Source organism: Papaver somniferum, unplaced genomic scaffold, assembly GCF_003573695.1.
Source record: "Papaver somniferum cultivar HN1 unplaced genomic scaffold, ASM357369v1 unplaced-scaffold_137, whole genome shotgun sequence".
NCBI lineage: Eukaryota > Viridiplantae > Streptophyta > Magnoliopsida > Ranunculales > Papaveraceae > Papaver > Papaver somniferum.
Window position 1 is genome coordinate 10,573,667 of NW_020622934.1, and position 18,188 is coordinate 10,591,854.

Sequence of the window (18,188 nt, forward strand, 5' to 3'; positions counted from 1 at the left end):
ATACGCACAACCATATCAAAACGTCACTCGTAAACTCAAAACAACACTCTATCACTCTTGGCGCCGCTCCTACCCCTTTCATCACTAACCAGATAAGAAGAATCCCTCAGAATTCCCATCTGAATTCGTTATCTTTAGTAATAAGAGGGAAAACATAATCCAGATTCGATTTTCAATTTTTCTTCTTCGTCAAATTTCTAGGGCATTTATTAACCAAATTCTAGGGCATTGAAAAAAATGGCGCATTCATGCGTCTCTACAGCTGCTGCTTCTTCAGCTCTTAGATTCAACCCCACCGTTATCTCATCCTCTAGCTCACATTCTCGTTCTGAACCTCAAAATCTCTCTATCCCCAATTTTTCTCCCCTTCGCTCCAGGTATACCCCTTGGTCCCTTCTCTTTCACTCACTCTTGACAGGCAAAGTTTGGGTTTTTATTTATTTATTCGCTTTAAAAGGTTGGATATTTTGTGCAGGGAATTGAGAAAAACAGTTTCAAGAACACCAAAAGCTGTTTATTCAAATGGGTTGGCGCAGAATTCAGAGCAAGGGATTTGGTCTATAAGGTTAGCGCTTTGCTTACTTCTACTCTTGTTTAGTGAAACTTTTTTGTATAGGTTGGATTTTTATCGGTAAAAGTTGTGATTTTATTAGTAAAGGTTGGATTCTCATGATTAAAGGTTGGATTTTTATCAAGTTAGTTTGAAACTTTATTCAAATGGGTATTCTTGTTGTTATTAGGGAGGATTTGCAAACACCATCATCGCCATATTTTCCTGTGTATGCTAATGGTCAAGGTCCACCGCCAATGGTACAAGAACGTTTTATGAGTGTTATTAGTCAGCTCTTTCAGCATGTAAGTGAAGGGTTTTATTCTTGTTCTTTTTTTTGTGGAAGATTTTATATGTTTTTAGTGAAATGTTGTTTATGTAGATGAATGGATTTTTTTCAGAGAATCATTCGGTGTGGTGGAGCTGTTGATGATGATATGGCTAATATTATTGTTGCTCAGCTTTTGTACCTTGATGCTATTGATCCTACAAAGGTTTGTTATTCAGTAGACATGTACTAACCTATATAGTGAATTCAGAATAGTAGTAAAAATTTTCATGCTTAGTTATGTTCCTTTACATGATCATTATCTTGTTTAGATATATATAAATGTCTACATCCTTTTAGCCAGGCATGTGCATTTTGATGTTTGTCTACTATTTTTGAGTCTCCCTTTTGGCCATGTCTCACTGCTTAGACCTGTGACCCTCACTTTAGTGCCTATTGGTGGTGGTTATGTAATCCACGGTCTTTGTTTACATTTAGCCTTCTTAATTCATTTAACTAGTTATCCCTACAAGTCAAACTTGAAACTTGGGAAGCGGGAGATTGCATAACTCATGACTCATGTAGCTCCTAGTGCATTCACAATATCATAACCATTGACCTCGGTAGCTTCCCGCTGTGTATTTTCTTTTCTTTTAGTCTGAACACATCTATGTATAAGATTTGACTTTTTAGTTTTTACATTTTCTGATCTTAAGACCCACTGGAGATGTTTTGGAAACATTTTTCATCTGCACGGGACCAAGTTATTGAGGAAAGGGATGACCCAATTTTCCAGCAAAACTAACTGAAACTAGATTGTGTTACTACTTACCGTGGAAAACCATTAAAGCAATTCATAGAGCAGTCATAGGAGCAGATTTTGCTGCAATATTATCTAACCGATTGCTCGAGCCGTAAGTGCTCATAATTTATCATAAAGTTCTTCATGGTAGTCCTAATACTGTCAATGATCCCAAGCCTCTCTCAGATGGTACATTCTTCCCTGATTGTCCCACTTGAAGTTATTATACTCTTCTGTCTGTAACTACTGATAGTGGTTGGTATTGGTGAACATAGGTGACAGCCTCCAAGCAGTTATTTTACGATTATATCCGATTTGTAATCTGCCTGCGCACAATCTGGAATGAATAAGAGCATGAGAAACATTTTATTTCCTTGACTCATTTCTTTATATCATCAACAGGATATTATCATGTACGTTAACTCTCCTGGAGGATCAGTTACAGCTGGTAACACCCATCTTCCGTCTTTTATATTTTCCTGTTATTGCTATTTGCAATGTAGTCAAGTTTTTTGTCTAACTGGAAGCTCCTTGTTAGGTATGGCTATATTTGATACCATGAGGCACATTCGGCCTGACGTTTCCACTGTATGTGTTGGATTGGCAGCTAGGTATGTTACTTTATATGGTGCTTCCGTATTCCTGGGGAAGTGTCTTTTTAGTTTTTACGATCTAAAATGGCATCTCATATCAATGATTTCTTGTGGTTATTGGATTATTTCGGATGGAATAATTTTCTTACATCTGTTTTCCCTTTTTCTTTGGACAGTATGGGGGCTTTTCTTCTCAGTGCTGGCACCAAGGGTAAGCTATATTGGTAGAACAGTTGCTCAAACTTTCAGTTACATTGAGAACGTCTAATTATATTTCTAAGCATCTTCTCCCTTGATTTTTTATATCAATAAAGGAAAACGATACAGCTTACCAAACTCAAGAATAATGATTCATCAGCCTCTTGGTGGTGCTCAGGGTGGACAAACCGACATAGACATTCAGGTAAAGTCTTTAAATTCATTCAGTCTTTAAAGTCTTTAAAGAAGTATGATGTTTGGATATAAACCACCTGTTTGTATGTCAAGCATCTCTCTTCAAGTAACCTAATGTTTGATTATTACCCATTTGACCATTCTGCAAATATGCTAAAGACTGCTCGGTTCTGGCCGGGTGCCCGGGTCTCTTTATGCACCCAAATAATCCCTGGGGGAAACTGAAATTCCACTTGTATGGGTCATTAGGGGAATTATACACTGATAAAGATGGTCATAGCTGTCTCTCCTAACCATCTGGGCTCCTAGACAGATTATTATAACATGGTTTTTTCTTGGGGATTTTTGATATTTTCTTAGTGGGCTACAGAAGAGAGGGTTTTCCGATCCTTTCATAAGGTTTTTTTTTTATAGATCTGAAAAGTCAGTACTGTCAGTGGTAAACCAAATCATGTTAGATTGGCGGCCCTGATGTAAATCATACTATCAATAATAGATTGTTGTTATCCTATGTCTCTTTCAATATATCATACTATCAATGATGTAGATTGCCGTTGTCTTACATCTCTTAAAATAGTTTCGTTTATATTCTTTCTCAGGCAAATGAAATGCTGCATCACAAGGCCAATCTGAATGGATATCTAGCCTATCATACTGGTCAAAGCCTTGAAAAGATAAACCAAGATACAGATCGTGATTTCTTTATGAGCGCGAAAGAGGCGAAAGAGTATGGCCTCATCGATGGAGTAATTTTGAACCCTCTAAAAGCCCTTCAGCCACTGCCTGCAACTGCTGCTATTGATGAGTGAGCAGAACTAAATATCGGGTTTGTCAAGCCTACTGCATGTTAGCTGTTTTCCGGTTAAAGCGCCATATTACTTCCGGGCAATACATGAGTGAAATTTACCATTATTCTTCTGTAGGACGATGATTTTGCTTGGTATTTTACTATATGTTGCTCAGTGTAACACAGTAAAAACCTTGTGTATCCTTTGTTTTTGCGAGACACATGAAATGGATAAGCTTAATAAAGGTGATTTAGCAACTTCCCCCTATCCTTTTTCTTCCATAAAAAGGCATTGTTTGGTACACATATCATGCAGAGTCTAGATTTCTCTCTCTAGATAACACTAGGGTAGAACCAATTCATATGTGAATCCAAAGACATTGTATAGCCACTATAGGAGAATACCCTGATTCTTTCTTACCTTTGACACTGTATGTTGGGGCCCGGTGTGGTGGTGTTCAGTATTCCCACGGCACATCAGGCTGTCCTAATCAGTGATTAACACAACCATTGGTGGTGGTCAGCTTAGTTGCCCATAGTAATTTCTATCAATCTTTTCCATTATATGCTTATATCCTATTTTGTTAATCAAACTCTTTTAGGGTATAATTTTGTTCCTCCTTTTTCATACAATTATTTGCCTAACTGGTCCTCTCTGTGGTGGCATGAAACCCTAAAATGAAAAATCTTGCCTATTAAATACTGGTGTGGTCTCTCATTTATCTTCTGTACTATTATATAACACTTGTTGCACCAAATAGTTTCTCAACTACTCAACCTTATCCATCTACTTTTCTAATACATAATGCATTTATCCATGAAAAATGTGACCACCACATTGCTATCAACATAGCTTGGAATATCTCTATGGCATGCACAAAACATCATAGACTACTGAGATCACCATACCCAAGAACAAAGACCTATCAGGCCACAAATACAAATGGATAGTGTCATCCTGGATACCATTTAGGCACAATGATCACACAAAAGAAAGAAAAAGATATTGGGGTTGAGAGTGAGGAGGAGCAAGTGCAACCTTCTCCCACTGAGAGAATATGTGTTAGGTTTTTGGCCTTTTGTATAGAGGGGATTGATAGCAGTTGCAAGAAAATTCTCAAAAAGAAAAAGTACATGAGAACTTTTAGGAGCAAGAGAAAGAGAGTAGAAATTATAGAATCAAGAATCCTCCAATTGGAAGAAATTGCCAAAAGAGAGAGAGCATCAACAGCAGGCACAAAAATTAAAAACCCTAAAAAAAGACATATAAAACAGACAGTCAGTAACCTACTCTCATCTCCACTTTTCCACTTTTCCTCATGAATCTCGTGGTGGCATCTTCTAATAAATATGCTCTCGACCACTCACTCATCCCCCACTGTCCTGTGCACCTTTTTATAGCCATCTTTTCGTTAACCTTTTCTCCTTATGATCTTTTCTGGACTCTTTTCCTACTCATTTTGCCAAAATTTCTAATGCCACCTTTCCCTGAATCCATCCCTTCACTGATCCATCAAAATTATTGCTAATTGAACCATGAAAATGATACCAAATTCAATTGAATGTATAAAAATGAACTTGAATTTGGCATGAACATGAAAGAACTAGTGGTGTTTTTATTATATGAACACATTCTCAATACAATATTCTTCTTCTAATTAACAGACAAATGCTAATTCAAGAAGGAAGAAGAAGAATTCTTTCATCAAAAAAAGTGTTTCTCATAAAACCTGTAAAAGATGAAAAAGTAGGCAACTCCTCAAGCTCATCAAAGAAATCATTCTCTTCTGATTTAGGTGTTGTTGAATTTGATGATGGTGATGTAGTTGATGATGATGAGAATGTAGACATAAGATGAGGAGGATAAGAAAGTGGTACTACTACTAAATCTTCATCAAAACTGTGATGTACTGTACCTTTATGTTGTAATAATGCTGCTACTTCTGTAAATGGATTATTGATTTCTTCATCTATAGGTGATTGAAAAATGTAACTGTAATCATCATCTTCATCAGTACTGTTGATAAAAGACTGTACTGGTGATTCTTTTGGTGTGGTTGGAACAGCAACTTCTTGTTGATGATGACTATTATCAGTACTACTTTCTTGTTTGGGTGATGAGATTATTTCTGTAGTAGTAGTACTGGAAGTAATGGTTTCTTGATTTGGTAATAAGTTAGTGGCTGTATGAATATCAGGACCAGGATGGTTATGACTTGATGTGTATGTAACTATGAGCATTGATGCATCAGTTCTGCATCTCTCAACTTGTTTCTTTGCTGAACATCCCTTTGCTGTACTACACCTATAGTAACCCCTGCAGCAAAGAAGAAAGGTGTAAATACCAAATCCATGCTAATGAAATTTGATAATCTGATTGATTAGACAAGCTCTAAGCAACCACCAATCCAATTGATGATTGGATTTTATTTATTTATTTCTAAGAAGATGTTTCCTTGATTGGATCATTGGGACAATTTCCAGAGATACAGCAGGCAAATTCTAGGGAAAATTGATGATTGGAATTTGGTTATGAATCAACAAGAAGTGGGTATTGTTATCAAAGAGAGATGATTTAGCCCCAAAGAAAAAACCAGATCAGGAAAAGGAAAAGAAAAAAATTGAATGTAATTACCTTGGATATGGAGATCCTTTGATGGGTTTTTGGCCATATTTTCTCCAGGACCAAAAATCAGATGGTGGTCCATCACTCTTACTACTCTGTGTATTGTTAGCTTCAATCTTCACTGATACTACTGTTTTCTCCACCACTTTCCTATATAAACCCACAAAAAAACCCACATAAACAAATCATACAAACTTCACCAAAACAATGAATTAACTAGTGAAATAACAAGTACCTTTTCTTGGAGGCTTGATTATCTGTTTTGGGTTCTTTTGGAGAAGAACCCAGCATCAATATCGATCTCTTTTTCTGATGATGATCACTGATTTCCGATTCCTGTTTTTCTTCCACTTCATCTTCAGCTTCCACTTCCACTAATTGGTTGTTTTCAGAAGTAGCCTCTTCTTCTTCTTTCATGCTCATGGAGATATATTGGTTAGAACAAAGTATAGTGTAAGGGAGAAAGAATAGTTGACGAAGAATAGGATCTAAAAGAGAAAAGTGAAAGGAGTTCTTAAAAGAAATGAGGTGGGTGGGATGAATAAGAGGAGAGAGCTCTGCTCAATCTAGGGGTATGCGGCACTATGCTCACTGTTAATCGGTTAACCAATTTATTTTTAGTTCGGTTTTGGGATAAAACCTAAATCGAAACCAATACTTTTAATTATATGAAACTGACAACCATTAATAAACATAGCAATATGGTTTCGGTTCGATTCGGTTTAAAATCTTCGGTTTCGATTTCAGTTTTTAGTTCTGGTTCGTTTTTGTGCAGCCCTGTATGTGGGGGCAAGGCAAGAAAAATGAGTACTATTATGAGAAACAAAAATCCAAAGTTGCTATCACTTTGTAAATAGTGATGAATGATGATGATGATCTCATTTTTATGCATTTACACCCCCAAACACCTCCTTATTATTTGTTTGTATGACTCATTATATCCCCTCTTCTCTCTCCCTTATCTGTTCCTCCTCCCATCTCATCTAATCAAAAATTAATTAATCCAAATCCAACAGCAATTTCTTTTTTCTTCTCTTGTAAGGTTTGGTGAGAAAACGTGGGTAAGAGAAAGCAGAAGAGTGGTGGTGGTGCATATTAGTGAATATTGTTTTCATCTAATTAGCGCATGATAGAAGAAGAACAGTCGGTACATAAAACCAAATCAGAGTTTGTCTCACCTTCCTTCAGTGGGGCATGCTTGCATCTATGTTGTTGTTTTTGGATTGGTAAAACTATGCAACGCAATTGAATCTCACCCCTACTTGTTAGGGTAATTTACATTAGAAATCCAGAACAATAACACTCCCACTTGTATGGAAATTTGATAAACTAGTCTTCTCGTAGCCGTAGGATTTAATGATCATCTTTCAATGGTCTAGATCTTATAATATTACTATAATTAGCAGGATTCGGATAATTATTCATTAATTAATGTTTTTGAATCCAGCATAATTAAGACTTAATCAAGGAGAGTAATGGTTAACCGTGTTGACGTAAGCATTAACACGTTTTGTCTCGTTCTTATAGTTTCATGACACGTGATAGCGAGACCCACAAGAATTCCGCAGCCGGGGAGGCTACTTAATGACGGCATCTTGTGATATACTGGATCATATGTTCCCTCGAGGTGGACTAGGTTAGACCATATACTAGTATTATTTACAGCAATGATACACGTACAGCAGCTATGTGCCGTGATCTGCACAGCAAAATGATCCAACGATTTTTAGGGAATTCCTGAGGAGATTTGCAGGGGTGGGATTAATGGTGGGGTCCATCATCTTTTTTCTCTCTCACATCAAAACTTCGTTGCACATCATGGTGATGAGCTGCGGTACACCAAACATTTTCGTATTATTTATCTTCCATTCCCTTTTATTTTCTGTCATCATGTATCCATGCCATGCCTGGATGGAATCTCATCTAAAAAAAAGTAGGCATTCCAACCCAATGATGAGAGGAGAGTTGCAAGACTGCTAATGGGGTACCAATTTGCTCGGAGGTGTACCAACCTCAAGGAAAATGTTGTTTTGTCTTATTTGTATTTTGGTACACTCTGAAGCAAACCAGTCCCCCTATTAGCAATCTTGGAGAGTTGCAGTCGGGACTCCGGAGTAGCCATAACCCACGCGATATGGTTCGTCTATCGGGTATTAATACCGTATCAGTTCTAACTTATATAGATGTTACGGTGATATTGGCTTTTTTTTCTCTTTTTTTTTGGTCAAACTACATTTATATGAACTTTCATAGATTTTTTTATTTGAGTGACTCTCAGAGATTCTTTGTAAATCTAGAGATTTCTAGCGATTTTCTGAGAGTATTTTAGAGAGTCTTCGTCGTGACTTATTTATAAAAAAAATGAGATTTGTAAAGAAATTTTGTGATTTGTAGAGACATCAAATATCTAATATGCCCTAAAAATTCAAAATATTTACCGATTTTTCTTATTATCCACGTTATAATAATGATAAAAGTATCATGAATACCTAATAAAATACGTGTCAATTGCCAAAATAGATCTCATTACTGTCCTATGCCTAAGTTTTTCTTTCTCTTTTTTCCAGTCGTACCACATTTTATTTGTTATGGTATGACCGCACGAGTGGCCGATAAATTCCCAAAACCAAATGAGGGCGGAGTTATATTACAACACAAGTGGCCCTAAGTGTATTACTGCACGGGGGGGGGGGGGGGGGGGGGGGGGATTTCAAAATCACATCTTGAGGAGAGATTTCTACCATGCCTATTTTCTAAAAAAATCTCTCCAATCTCTGAAAACAACTAACCAATGACTTTAAATTCTCCTTCGAATAACAACAGTGTTGGAGTGACTCTTATGAAATCCTAATCCAATAACATGGAGTTTTAGAGAATTTAAATGACTTAAAAAAATATCTAACCAATAACAAGAGACGTTGGGAGACTCTCTAAAAAAATTTATGGACTAACAGTAGATTTGGAAACTGAAAACGCGTGGGTATAACAACCACATATTTCGTTCGGCAATTTGTATGGACCAAACTCCAGTATAATTCTGAGAGCACCAACTTAAAAGTGAGACTCAATCAAGAAAGATATCAAAGAGCTTTATCTCTTTCTAAATACAATCAGTAAATCAACTAGATAGAAATCTGTGAGACTGATTGATATGAGAATAAATCGATGTTACCAAAGACCAATGTCCGACAGTCAATCAAGTTATGTCCAACAAACAAGGTCGGATTTATCAGTTGTGATTGAACTACGCACAACCTGTGATATTTCAATTATATAAACAAATACAATGTGAAAAAGGAATAACACAAACACCGGAAGTTTTGATAACGAGGAAACCGCAAATGCAGAAAAACCCTGAGACCTAGTCCAGATTTGCAAGTAGGACACACGAGAATGTCGGGATTAGGTTTCCCAGATGCTAGAGTTCTCTGTTATATAGTCTTTGAAATCAGGGTTGCTTACAATCAAAGCTAAGATTTGAACACCACGTTGTATTAAGCCGCTACAGACTCTAGCCTACTACAAGTTAACTTCGGACTGGAATGTAGCTGATCCCTAACCAAATTTCACACGGATTAAGGTATAATCACGTTCTTTATGCCTCTTGAATTCCAGCAGGACTCTGCACACGTGATTCTGTTAGCCGATCTCACCAACAACTAAGAGTTGCTGCGACCCAAAGTCGAAAACTTATAAACAAATATGTCTCCCGCAGATATGTCTATTCTGGTTTTGTTTCCGTCTTTAAATAAATCAAGGTGAACAATAACCTAACTTATTAATAGAAGAAGTTATTGCGTAATCACAAGAGTCTGAGACGAATAACTGTTGTAATTACTTTTTATATCTTACCTATCAGAGATAAATCTCGAGTAAATCTTAGAAAAGATAAGAGTCAATACGATAGAAAAAGTAAGATCAGAATATGTAATTATAGAGAAAATATTTGGATCTGGCTTAACGAATCCCAAATGAAGTCTTAAAGTCGTTAACCTAATAATGGTTTTGGAAAACCTAGGTTAAAGGAGAATTGACTCTAGTTTGCAAGTAGGACACACGAGAATGTTGGGATTAGGTTTCCCAGATGCTAGAGTTCTCTGTTTCCCAGATGCTAGGGGGGGATTTCAAAATCACATCTTGAGGAGAGATTTCTACCATGCCTATTTTCTAAAAAAATCTCTCCAATCTCTGAAAACAACTAACCAATGACTTTAAATTCTCCTTCGAATAACAACAGTGTTGGAGTGACTCTTATGAAATCCTAATCCAATAACATGGAGTTTTAGAGAATTTAAATGACTTAAAAAAATATCTAACCAATAACAAGAGACGTTGGGAGACTCTCTAAAAAAATTTATGGACTAACAGTAGATTTGGAAACTGAAAACGCGTGGGTATAACAACCACATATTTCGTTCGGCAATTTGTATGGACCAAACTCCAGTATAATTCTGAGAGCACCAACTTAAAAGTGAGACTCAATCAAGAAAGATATCAAAGAGCTTTATCTCTTTCTAAATACAATCAGTAAATCAACTAGATAGAAATCTGTGAGACTGATTGATATGAGAATAAATCGATGTTACCAAAGACCAATGTCCGACAGTCAATCAAGTTATGTCCAACAAACAAGGTCGGATTTATCAGTTGTGATTGAACTACGCACAACCTGTGATATTTCAATTATATAAACAAATACAATGTGAAAAAGGAATAACACAAACACCGGAAGTTTTGATAACGAGGAAACCGCAAATGCAGAAAAACCCTGAGACCTAGTCCAGATTTGCAAGTAGGACACACGAGAATGTCGGGATTAGGTTTCCCAGATGCTAGAGTTCTCTGTTATATAGTCTTTGAAATCAGGGTTGCTTACAATCAAAGCTAAGATTTGAACACCACGTTGTATTAAGCCGCTACAGACTCTAGCCTACTACAAGTTAACTTCGGACTGGAATGTAGCTGATCCCTAACCAAATTTCACACGGATTAAGGTATAATCACGTTCTTTATGCCTCTTGAATTCCAGCAGGACTCTGCACACGTGATTCTGTTAGCCGATCTCACCAACAACTAAGAGTTGCTGCGACCCAAAGTCGAAAACTTATAAACAAATATGTCTCCCGCAGATATGTCTATTCTGGTTTTGTTTCCGTCTTTAAATAAATCAAGGTGAACAATAACCTAACTTATTAATAGAAGAAGTTATTGCGTAATCACAAGAGTCTGAGACGAATAACTGTTGTAATTACTTTTTATATCTTACCTATCAGAGATAAATCTCGAGTAAATCTTAGAAAAGATAAGAGTCAATACGATAGAAAAAGTAAGATCAGAATATGTAATTATAGAGAAAATATTTGGATCTGGCTTAACGAATCCCAAATGAAGTCTTAAAGTCGTTAACCTAATAATGGTTTTGGAAAACCTAGGTTAAAGGAGAATTGACTCTAGTTTGCAAGTAGGACACACGAGAATGTTGGGATTAGGTTTCCCAGATGCTAGAGTTCTCTGTTTCCCAGATGCTAGGGGGGGATTTCAAAATCACATCTTGAGGAGAGATTTCTACCATGCCTATTTTCTAAAAAAATCTCTCCAATCTCTGAAAACAACTAACCAATGACTTTAAATTCTCCTTCGAATAACAACAGTGTTGGAGTGACTCTTATGAAATCCTAATCCAATAACATGGAGTTTTAGAGAATTTAAATGACTTAAAAAAATATCTAACCAATAACAAGAGACGTTGGGAGACTCTCTAAAAAAATTTATGGACTAACAGTAGATTTGGAAACTGAAAACGCGTGGGTATAACAACCACATATTTCGTTCGGCAATTTGTATGGACCAAACTCCAATATAATTCTGAGAGCACCAACTTAAAAGTGAGACTCAATCAAGAAAGATATCAAAGAGATTTATCTCTTTCTCAGTACAATCAGTAAATCAACTAGATAGAAATCCGTGAGACTGATTGATATGAGAATAAATCGATGTTACCAAAGACCAATGTCCGACAGTCAATCAAGTTATGTCCAACAAACAAGGTCGGATTTATCAGTTGTAATTGAGCTACGCACAACCTGTGATATTTCAATTATATAAACAAATACAATGTGAAAAAGGAATAACACAAACACCGAAAGTTTTGTTAACGAGGAAACCGCAAATGCAGAAAAACCCTGAGACCTAGTCCAGATTTGCAAGTAGGACACACGAGAATGTCGGGATTAGGTTTCCCAGATGCTAGAGTTCTCTGTTATATAGTCTTTCAAATCAGGGTTGCTTACAATCAAAGCTAAGATTTGAACACCACGTTGTATTAAGCCGCTACAGACTCTAGCCTACTACAAGTTAACTTCGGACTGGAATGTAGCTGATCCCTAACCAAATTTCACACGGATTAAGGTATAATCACGTTCTTTATGCCTCTTGAATTCTAGCAGGACTCTGCACACGTGATTCTGTTAGCCGATCTCACCAACAACTAAGAGTTGCTGCGACCCAAAGTCGAAAACTTATAAACAAATATGTCTCCCGCAGATATGTCTATTCTGGTTTTGTTTCCGTCTTTAAATAAATCAAGGTGAACAATAACCTAACTTATTAATAGAAGAAGTTATTGCGTAATCACAAGAGTCTGAGACGAATAACTGTTGTAATTACTTTTTATATCTTACCTATCAGAGATAAATCTCGAGTAAATCTTAGAAAAGATAAGAGTCAATACGATAGAAAAAGTAAGATCAGAATATGTAATTATAGAGAAAATATTTGGATCTGGCTTAACGAATCCCAAATGAAGTCTTCAAGTCGTTAACCTAATAATGGTTTTGGAAAACCTAGGTTAAAGGAGAATTGACTCTAGTTTGCAAGTAGGACACACGAGAATGTCGGGATTAGGTTTCCCAGATGCTAGAGTTCTCTGTTATATAGTCTTTCAAATCAGGGTTGCTTACAATCAAAGCTAAGATTTGAACACCACGTTGTATTAAGCCGCTACAGACTCTAGCCTACTACAAGTTAACTTCGGACTGGAATGTAGCTGATCCCTAACCAAATTTCACACGGATTAAGGTATAATCACGTTCTTTATGCCTCTTGAATTCCAGCAGGACTCTGCACACGTGATTCTGTTAGCCGATCTCACCAACAACTAAGAGTTGCTGCGACCCAAAGTCGAAAACTTATAAACAAATATGTCTCCCGCAGATATGTCTATTCTGGTTTTCTTTCCGTCTTTATCCTACTACAAGTTAACTTGATTGACTGTCGGACATTGGTCTTTGGTACCATCGATTTATTCTCATATCAATCAGTCTCACGGATTTCTATCTAGTTGATTTACTCCAAAATCTATCAATCCCTTCAAGTCGTTAATCAAATGAATTGGAAAATAAGAAACAAACAAAAGGTTATAAAATTTGCATCTCTCCCTTTTATTTTTCTTTCCCTTTCTCACTCTAAACACTCTGCAAAACCACAGGTGAGGAACAAATTTCAAGAAACAAACCATTCCTAAACTTAACTACATGATATATATCTTCCTTCTTGGAGTAGACAACATCATCCACAAATCTAAAACACAGATCATAACCATATGATGATGATGATTATGGTTTCATAACAGGTTTGATTCATTCATTTGGTTGTTTAGCACCAGTATCTAGTTTGCAAATCATCACATTACTCTCCCAACTTAATGTTCCTTCATCTTCCTCTTCTAGTAAGGTTGGGCAAAACGTAAGGTTGAGAGACATCTTAGACCAATGCATGAAAATTTTCGACTTTGGGTCGCAGCAACTCTTAGTTGTTGGTGAGATCGGCTAAGAGAATCACGTGTGCAGAGTCCTGCTGGAATTCAAGAGGCATAAAGAACGTGATTATACCTTAATCCATGTGAAATTTGGTTAGGGATCAGCTACATTCCAGTCCGAAGTTAACTTGTAGTAGGCTAGAGTCTGTAGCGGCTTAATACAACGTGGTGTTCAAATCTGGACTAGGTCTCAGGGTTTTTCTGCATTTGCGGTTTCCTCGTTAACAAAACTTCCGGTGTTTGTGTTATTCCTTTTTCACATTGTATTTGTTTATATAATTGAAATATCACAGGTTGTGCGTAGTTCAATCACAACTTATTAATAGAAGAAGTTATTGCATAATCACAAGAGTCTCCCGCAGATATGTCTATTCTGGTTTTGTTTCCGTCTTTAAATAAATCAAGGTGAACAATAACCTAACTTATTAATAGAAGAAGTTATTGCGTAATCACAAGATTCTGAGACGAATAACTGTTGTAATTACTTTTTATATCTTACCTATCAGAGATAAATCTCGAGTAAATCTTAGAAAAGATAAGAGTCAATACGATAGAAAAAGTAAGATCAGAATATGTAATTATAGAGAAAATAGTTGGATATGGCTTAACGAATCCTAAATGAAGTCTTCAAGTCGTTAACCTAATAATGGTTTTGGAAAACCTAGGTTAAAGGAGAATTGACTCTAGTTTGCAAGTAGGACACACGAGAATGTCGGGATTAGGTTTCCCAGATGGTAGAGTTCTCTGTTATATAGTCTTTCAAATCAGGGTTGCTTACAATCAAAGCTAAGATAGCTTAGTAAAAAGGCAATTGATATTCATCGTTAGATGAACTCCTTTTAAGATTCAAGCTAATTCAGTTAGATGGTATTAAATTGATACACACAAATGAAATATACCTATATTTGGATATGGATAAACCATACACAAACATGTATACCTTGTTGGCTCAATAATAGTTAACCGAAGTTAGCCACATGAACACTTATTACTTAGCCGCATTCATCTAACACTTCTAGATCAAGTATGATGATCAATCAATCATGATAGATAATCAAATGAATCCAAATATGTTTCAAGAGAGTTGTTCAAATGTTCACTATCTTATAGAAATATATATAATCCATTTGAAACAAAATTGGTTTGTCTTGGAATTTTACAAAATACTTATACAAGAACCAATTCATGAACATCATGCCACGGTTTGTAAAACTAGTTCACATACCTTATTTCATTAAAGTTCCAGGGACTTTGGTTCGCAAACAAACCTGAGTTCATGAGTATGAATTTCATACTTACCGATTTTAGAACCTAACCACTGTGTTCGCAAACAGAGTATGCATCCACAGTTCCGGACTTTGGTCTTGTCGTGCCGTTAAAAAAAACATTGTACGCGAACAATAATTTCGTACGCTGCCTTGTCTAGCCGTTCGCAGACAGAGTACGCGAACAACAACTCCGGACCTTTTCAAAGGTACACCAGTTCGCAAACAATAGTTCTGGACCTGAACTAGAACTTCACCATTTACATACAAAGTATACATACTGTGTTATATCCAGGCATTGATAGTCGTTCTAAACTCTCATTTAATCATTGAAACATCCTTAGAAGACAACAAAGGTAATCTTACGCATACCACTAGCTTCAAGTAATTTTCAAGTGATTAATCGATCAATACGAAACTTCCCAAGTTAACGTCAAATGATTGTCTCACACAAATCATGTAAGATGTTCAAGGTAATTTTGAAATGATCATCTTGACTTAATATATAGTTTCCAACAAATGAATTGTCTGCAATTAAACTCGTCAAGTAGATGATGAACTTTAGCTAAAGATAAAAGCTTCCAACACATATTTCGAAAATATATAAACGAGATAAACTCGGCTCGAAAATTTAATTGTGTATAATATAAAAGTCTATATAGATATACAATTTAGTCTCATTAGAAGATATAATAGAACAGACTTTTGAGTGATAGATAAGTTTTAGTCTCCATATTAACGTTTTCTCTTCAATGAATGAAAGTTTAGTCAAGTCAACAAATAACAACCTTTTGTCACCAATAGAATCATAAACTATAATTCGTCGCCACAAGAATTATATTCATATGGTTTATATGCGTATTGTATGTGGTAAAAGTTCGAATTACTTAAAATATGCATACTAATCGGGTAAGTAAAATGCGAATTCGGTGAATTATGCTGTCAAACATGCTCAATGCGGAAAAGATTCGCATTTAATGCGTATCACAAATACAAATGGGCACAAAAAATACGACGTAAATTAAATGATAAGGATAACATGATTCGTCGTTTAAATGAACAATGTATTATGTATATGCATTTTTTTATAAAAATAAAAAATATATTAAAAATTAAATAAAATAGTATATCAGGTTAGCAATTTCTTGCTTACTACAAAAATTACACAAAATGGTTGAATTTTGAACTTGAATTTGCAAGTGAATTGCCATGCATTGAAGGTTTCGATTTCTAGCTGTCTTTGCCGCTGATTCTGCCTATGTGTTATGTCTCTTGTTTATGTAATGTACATGTGCTTGTTGGAGGTTATCCAGACTAGTTTTAGCTTTATTGATAGAGTTATGTGTTTGCCAATAAACTGTTAGGTTTCTGTTGCTGACCGTATCTGTTAGTTGCTTAAAATCTGTTGCTATGGAAACACCAGAAAGCATATTATCCAATTTCCTGTAAATAGTAATGCTTGCACCTCTTCATGAAAAGTTAGGGAATCGTAGCTCGAACTCGCCACTAAATGCAAAATCTCTTTTTGTTTTACCGAAAATAAAACAAAAGCATACCCACTGAAAGACCTTTCCCATCGAAAGATGCATCAATAAATATGATCCAGTCTACGGTCAATTTAGACCATGATGGTCTAAATGCTTTTGGAGCTTGGGGAACTAAGATGTCAAGATACTATCCGAGGAACACAACTCGGTTAGGAGATATTTTTTCAAACAAGACTGAGCATCTGTGTTTCCAAATAAACCATAGGATGGTCGAGATTATATTCGCCTTGGGAGAGTAATTAAGTCGGGGAAGGTATCCAATTAAAATCCCAGTCACTGATGAAACTGGATGTATGGTCCAGCATCACCGAACCTATAAAAGTTAAACCAAATTTCCCTCGCAAACAGGCTGTCTATGAACAAATATTTTTTAATTTCCAAGGTTTTGGAATTATACAATGAGCAGTTCGGGGATATTTCAAAAATATGAGTTGCAAGTCTGCTCGAAGTTGGTAGAGCTTTGCTTACTAATTTTCAAAAGAGCAACTGAATCCTTAGAATAACCTGTATGTATGTATTATTTTTTTCCATGGAAAAATAATTTTTTGATGGGGATTAACGGGCGAGGAAGTTGAAACGTTTTTAACAGTGAAACAGCCTAATGCATGATGTTTCCATCTAATAATATCAGAGAGACATATTTGTGGAGTTATGGCTAGAATTTTCGCCTATATCATGTGGAAAGAGATCATCAAGCTTTGAATTGTCCCAATCTCTTCCTGAAGTGAATAATTGCTGAACCATTTGTGGTACTGGTTCTTCCCATCATATGGTTCGCAAATGCTAGGTGATTCAGGTATTCAAGAATCTCGTATTTTGGTGGAATCTCCATCTCTGATTGCCTGATAAAATTATTTTAATGAGATCCATACCCTTTTGGATAAATTTCCAAAACTAAGATAAATTATATTTCCTGGAAGAATCGAAAAGATGAGAATTCGAAAAATATTTTGCTTTTAAAAGCTGGGTCCAAAGATGGTTAGGTTTCAAAATGAGGCGGCTCGCTTATTTAGTAAGAAGGGTTATTTTAATTTGGTAAGGATTTTTTATGCCCAACCCAATCTGCAATTTTGGTACGCAGATGCTTATCTTTACTCCATCAAAATTTTTGTTGAATACAAGTTGTACCAGAGTAGATTTAGGAAGAGCAAGGCATTTTATTTGGTAAATGGAGTATGATTGTAAAATTGACTGAATGAGGATGGTTCAACCTTCTTAAGAAAGGAGTTTAGATTTCCACCATTGGAGCGAGGAATAATATTTTTGTAGCAGAAACCCAAATTTTTCTTCGCTATTTTTGTCAAAAAGGAGCGGAGGGTCTTTTTTTTTAATCATTAGCGGGATTTTTAAGATCCTATCTATTATTTTGACACGAATCCATGGATTAAATTAAATTCCGGATTTTTAAAGGTTGACAATTTGGCCCGTAAGATCACCGAATTTCGTACATATCTCCAAAATATTTTTAACTTGGTTCGCTTTTGTGAAGATGGAGCAATCATTAGAAAGGAAGTGGTGAGAACTAACGGGAGCCTTCTTAT

At 35.9% G+C, this 18,188-nt stretch overlaps 2 protein-coding genes across 2 annotated transcripts; one reads left to right on the plus strand and one right to left on the minus strand.

The window, feature by feature from the left end:
• LOC113334862 (ATP-dependent Clp protease proteolytic subunit 5, chloroplastic-like) lies at positions 1-3,661 on the plus strand. The gene is made up of 9 exons (XM_026581089.1): positions 1-377; positions 476-565; positions 741-855; positions 952-1,044; positions 2,023-2,068; positions 2,159-2,231; positions 2,390-2,424; positions 2,528-2,616; positions 3,206-3,661. The coding sequence occupies exons 1-9, from the start codon at positions 238-240 to the stop codon at positions 3,413-3,415; spliced, it is 891 nt and encodes a 296-aa protein (XP_026436874.1). The 5' UTR covers positions 1-237; the 3' UTR covers positions 3,416-3,661.
• Positions 3,662-4,567: 906 nt separating this feature from the next.
• On the minus strand, positions 4,568-6,729 carry LOC113334896 (probable WRKY transcription factor 65). Its single transcript, XM_026581118.1, has 3 exons — positions 6,255-6,729; positions 6,029-6,169; positions 4,568-5,710 (listed from the first exon to the last, which is right to left on the minus strand). Exons 1-3 carry the CDS (start codon positions 6,440-6,442, stop codon positions 5,071-5,073), a joined length of 969 nt encoding a protein of 322 aa, XP_026436903.1. The 5' UTR covers positions 6,443-6,729; the 3' UTR covers positions 4,568-5,070.
• Between the last annotated feature and the right edge of the window lie 11,459 nt (positions 6,730-18,188).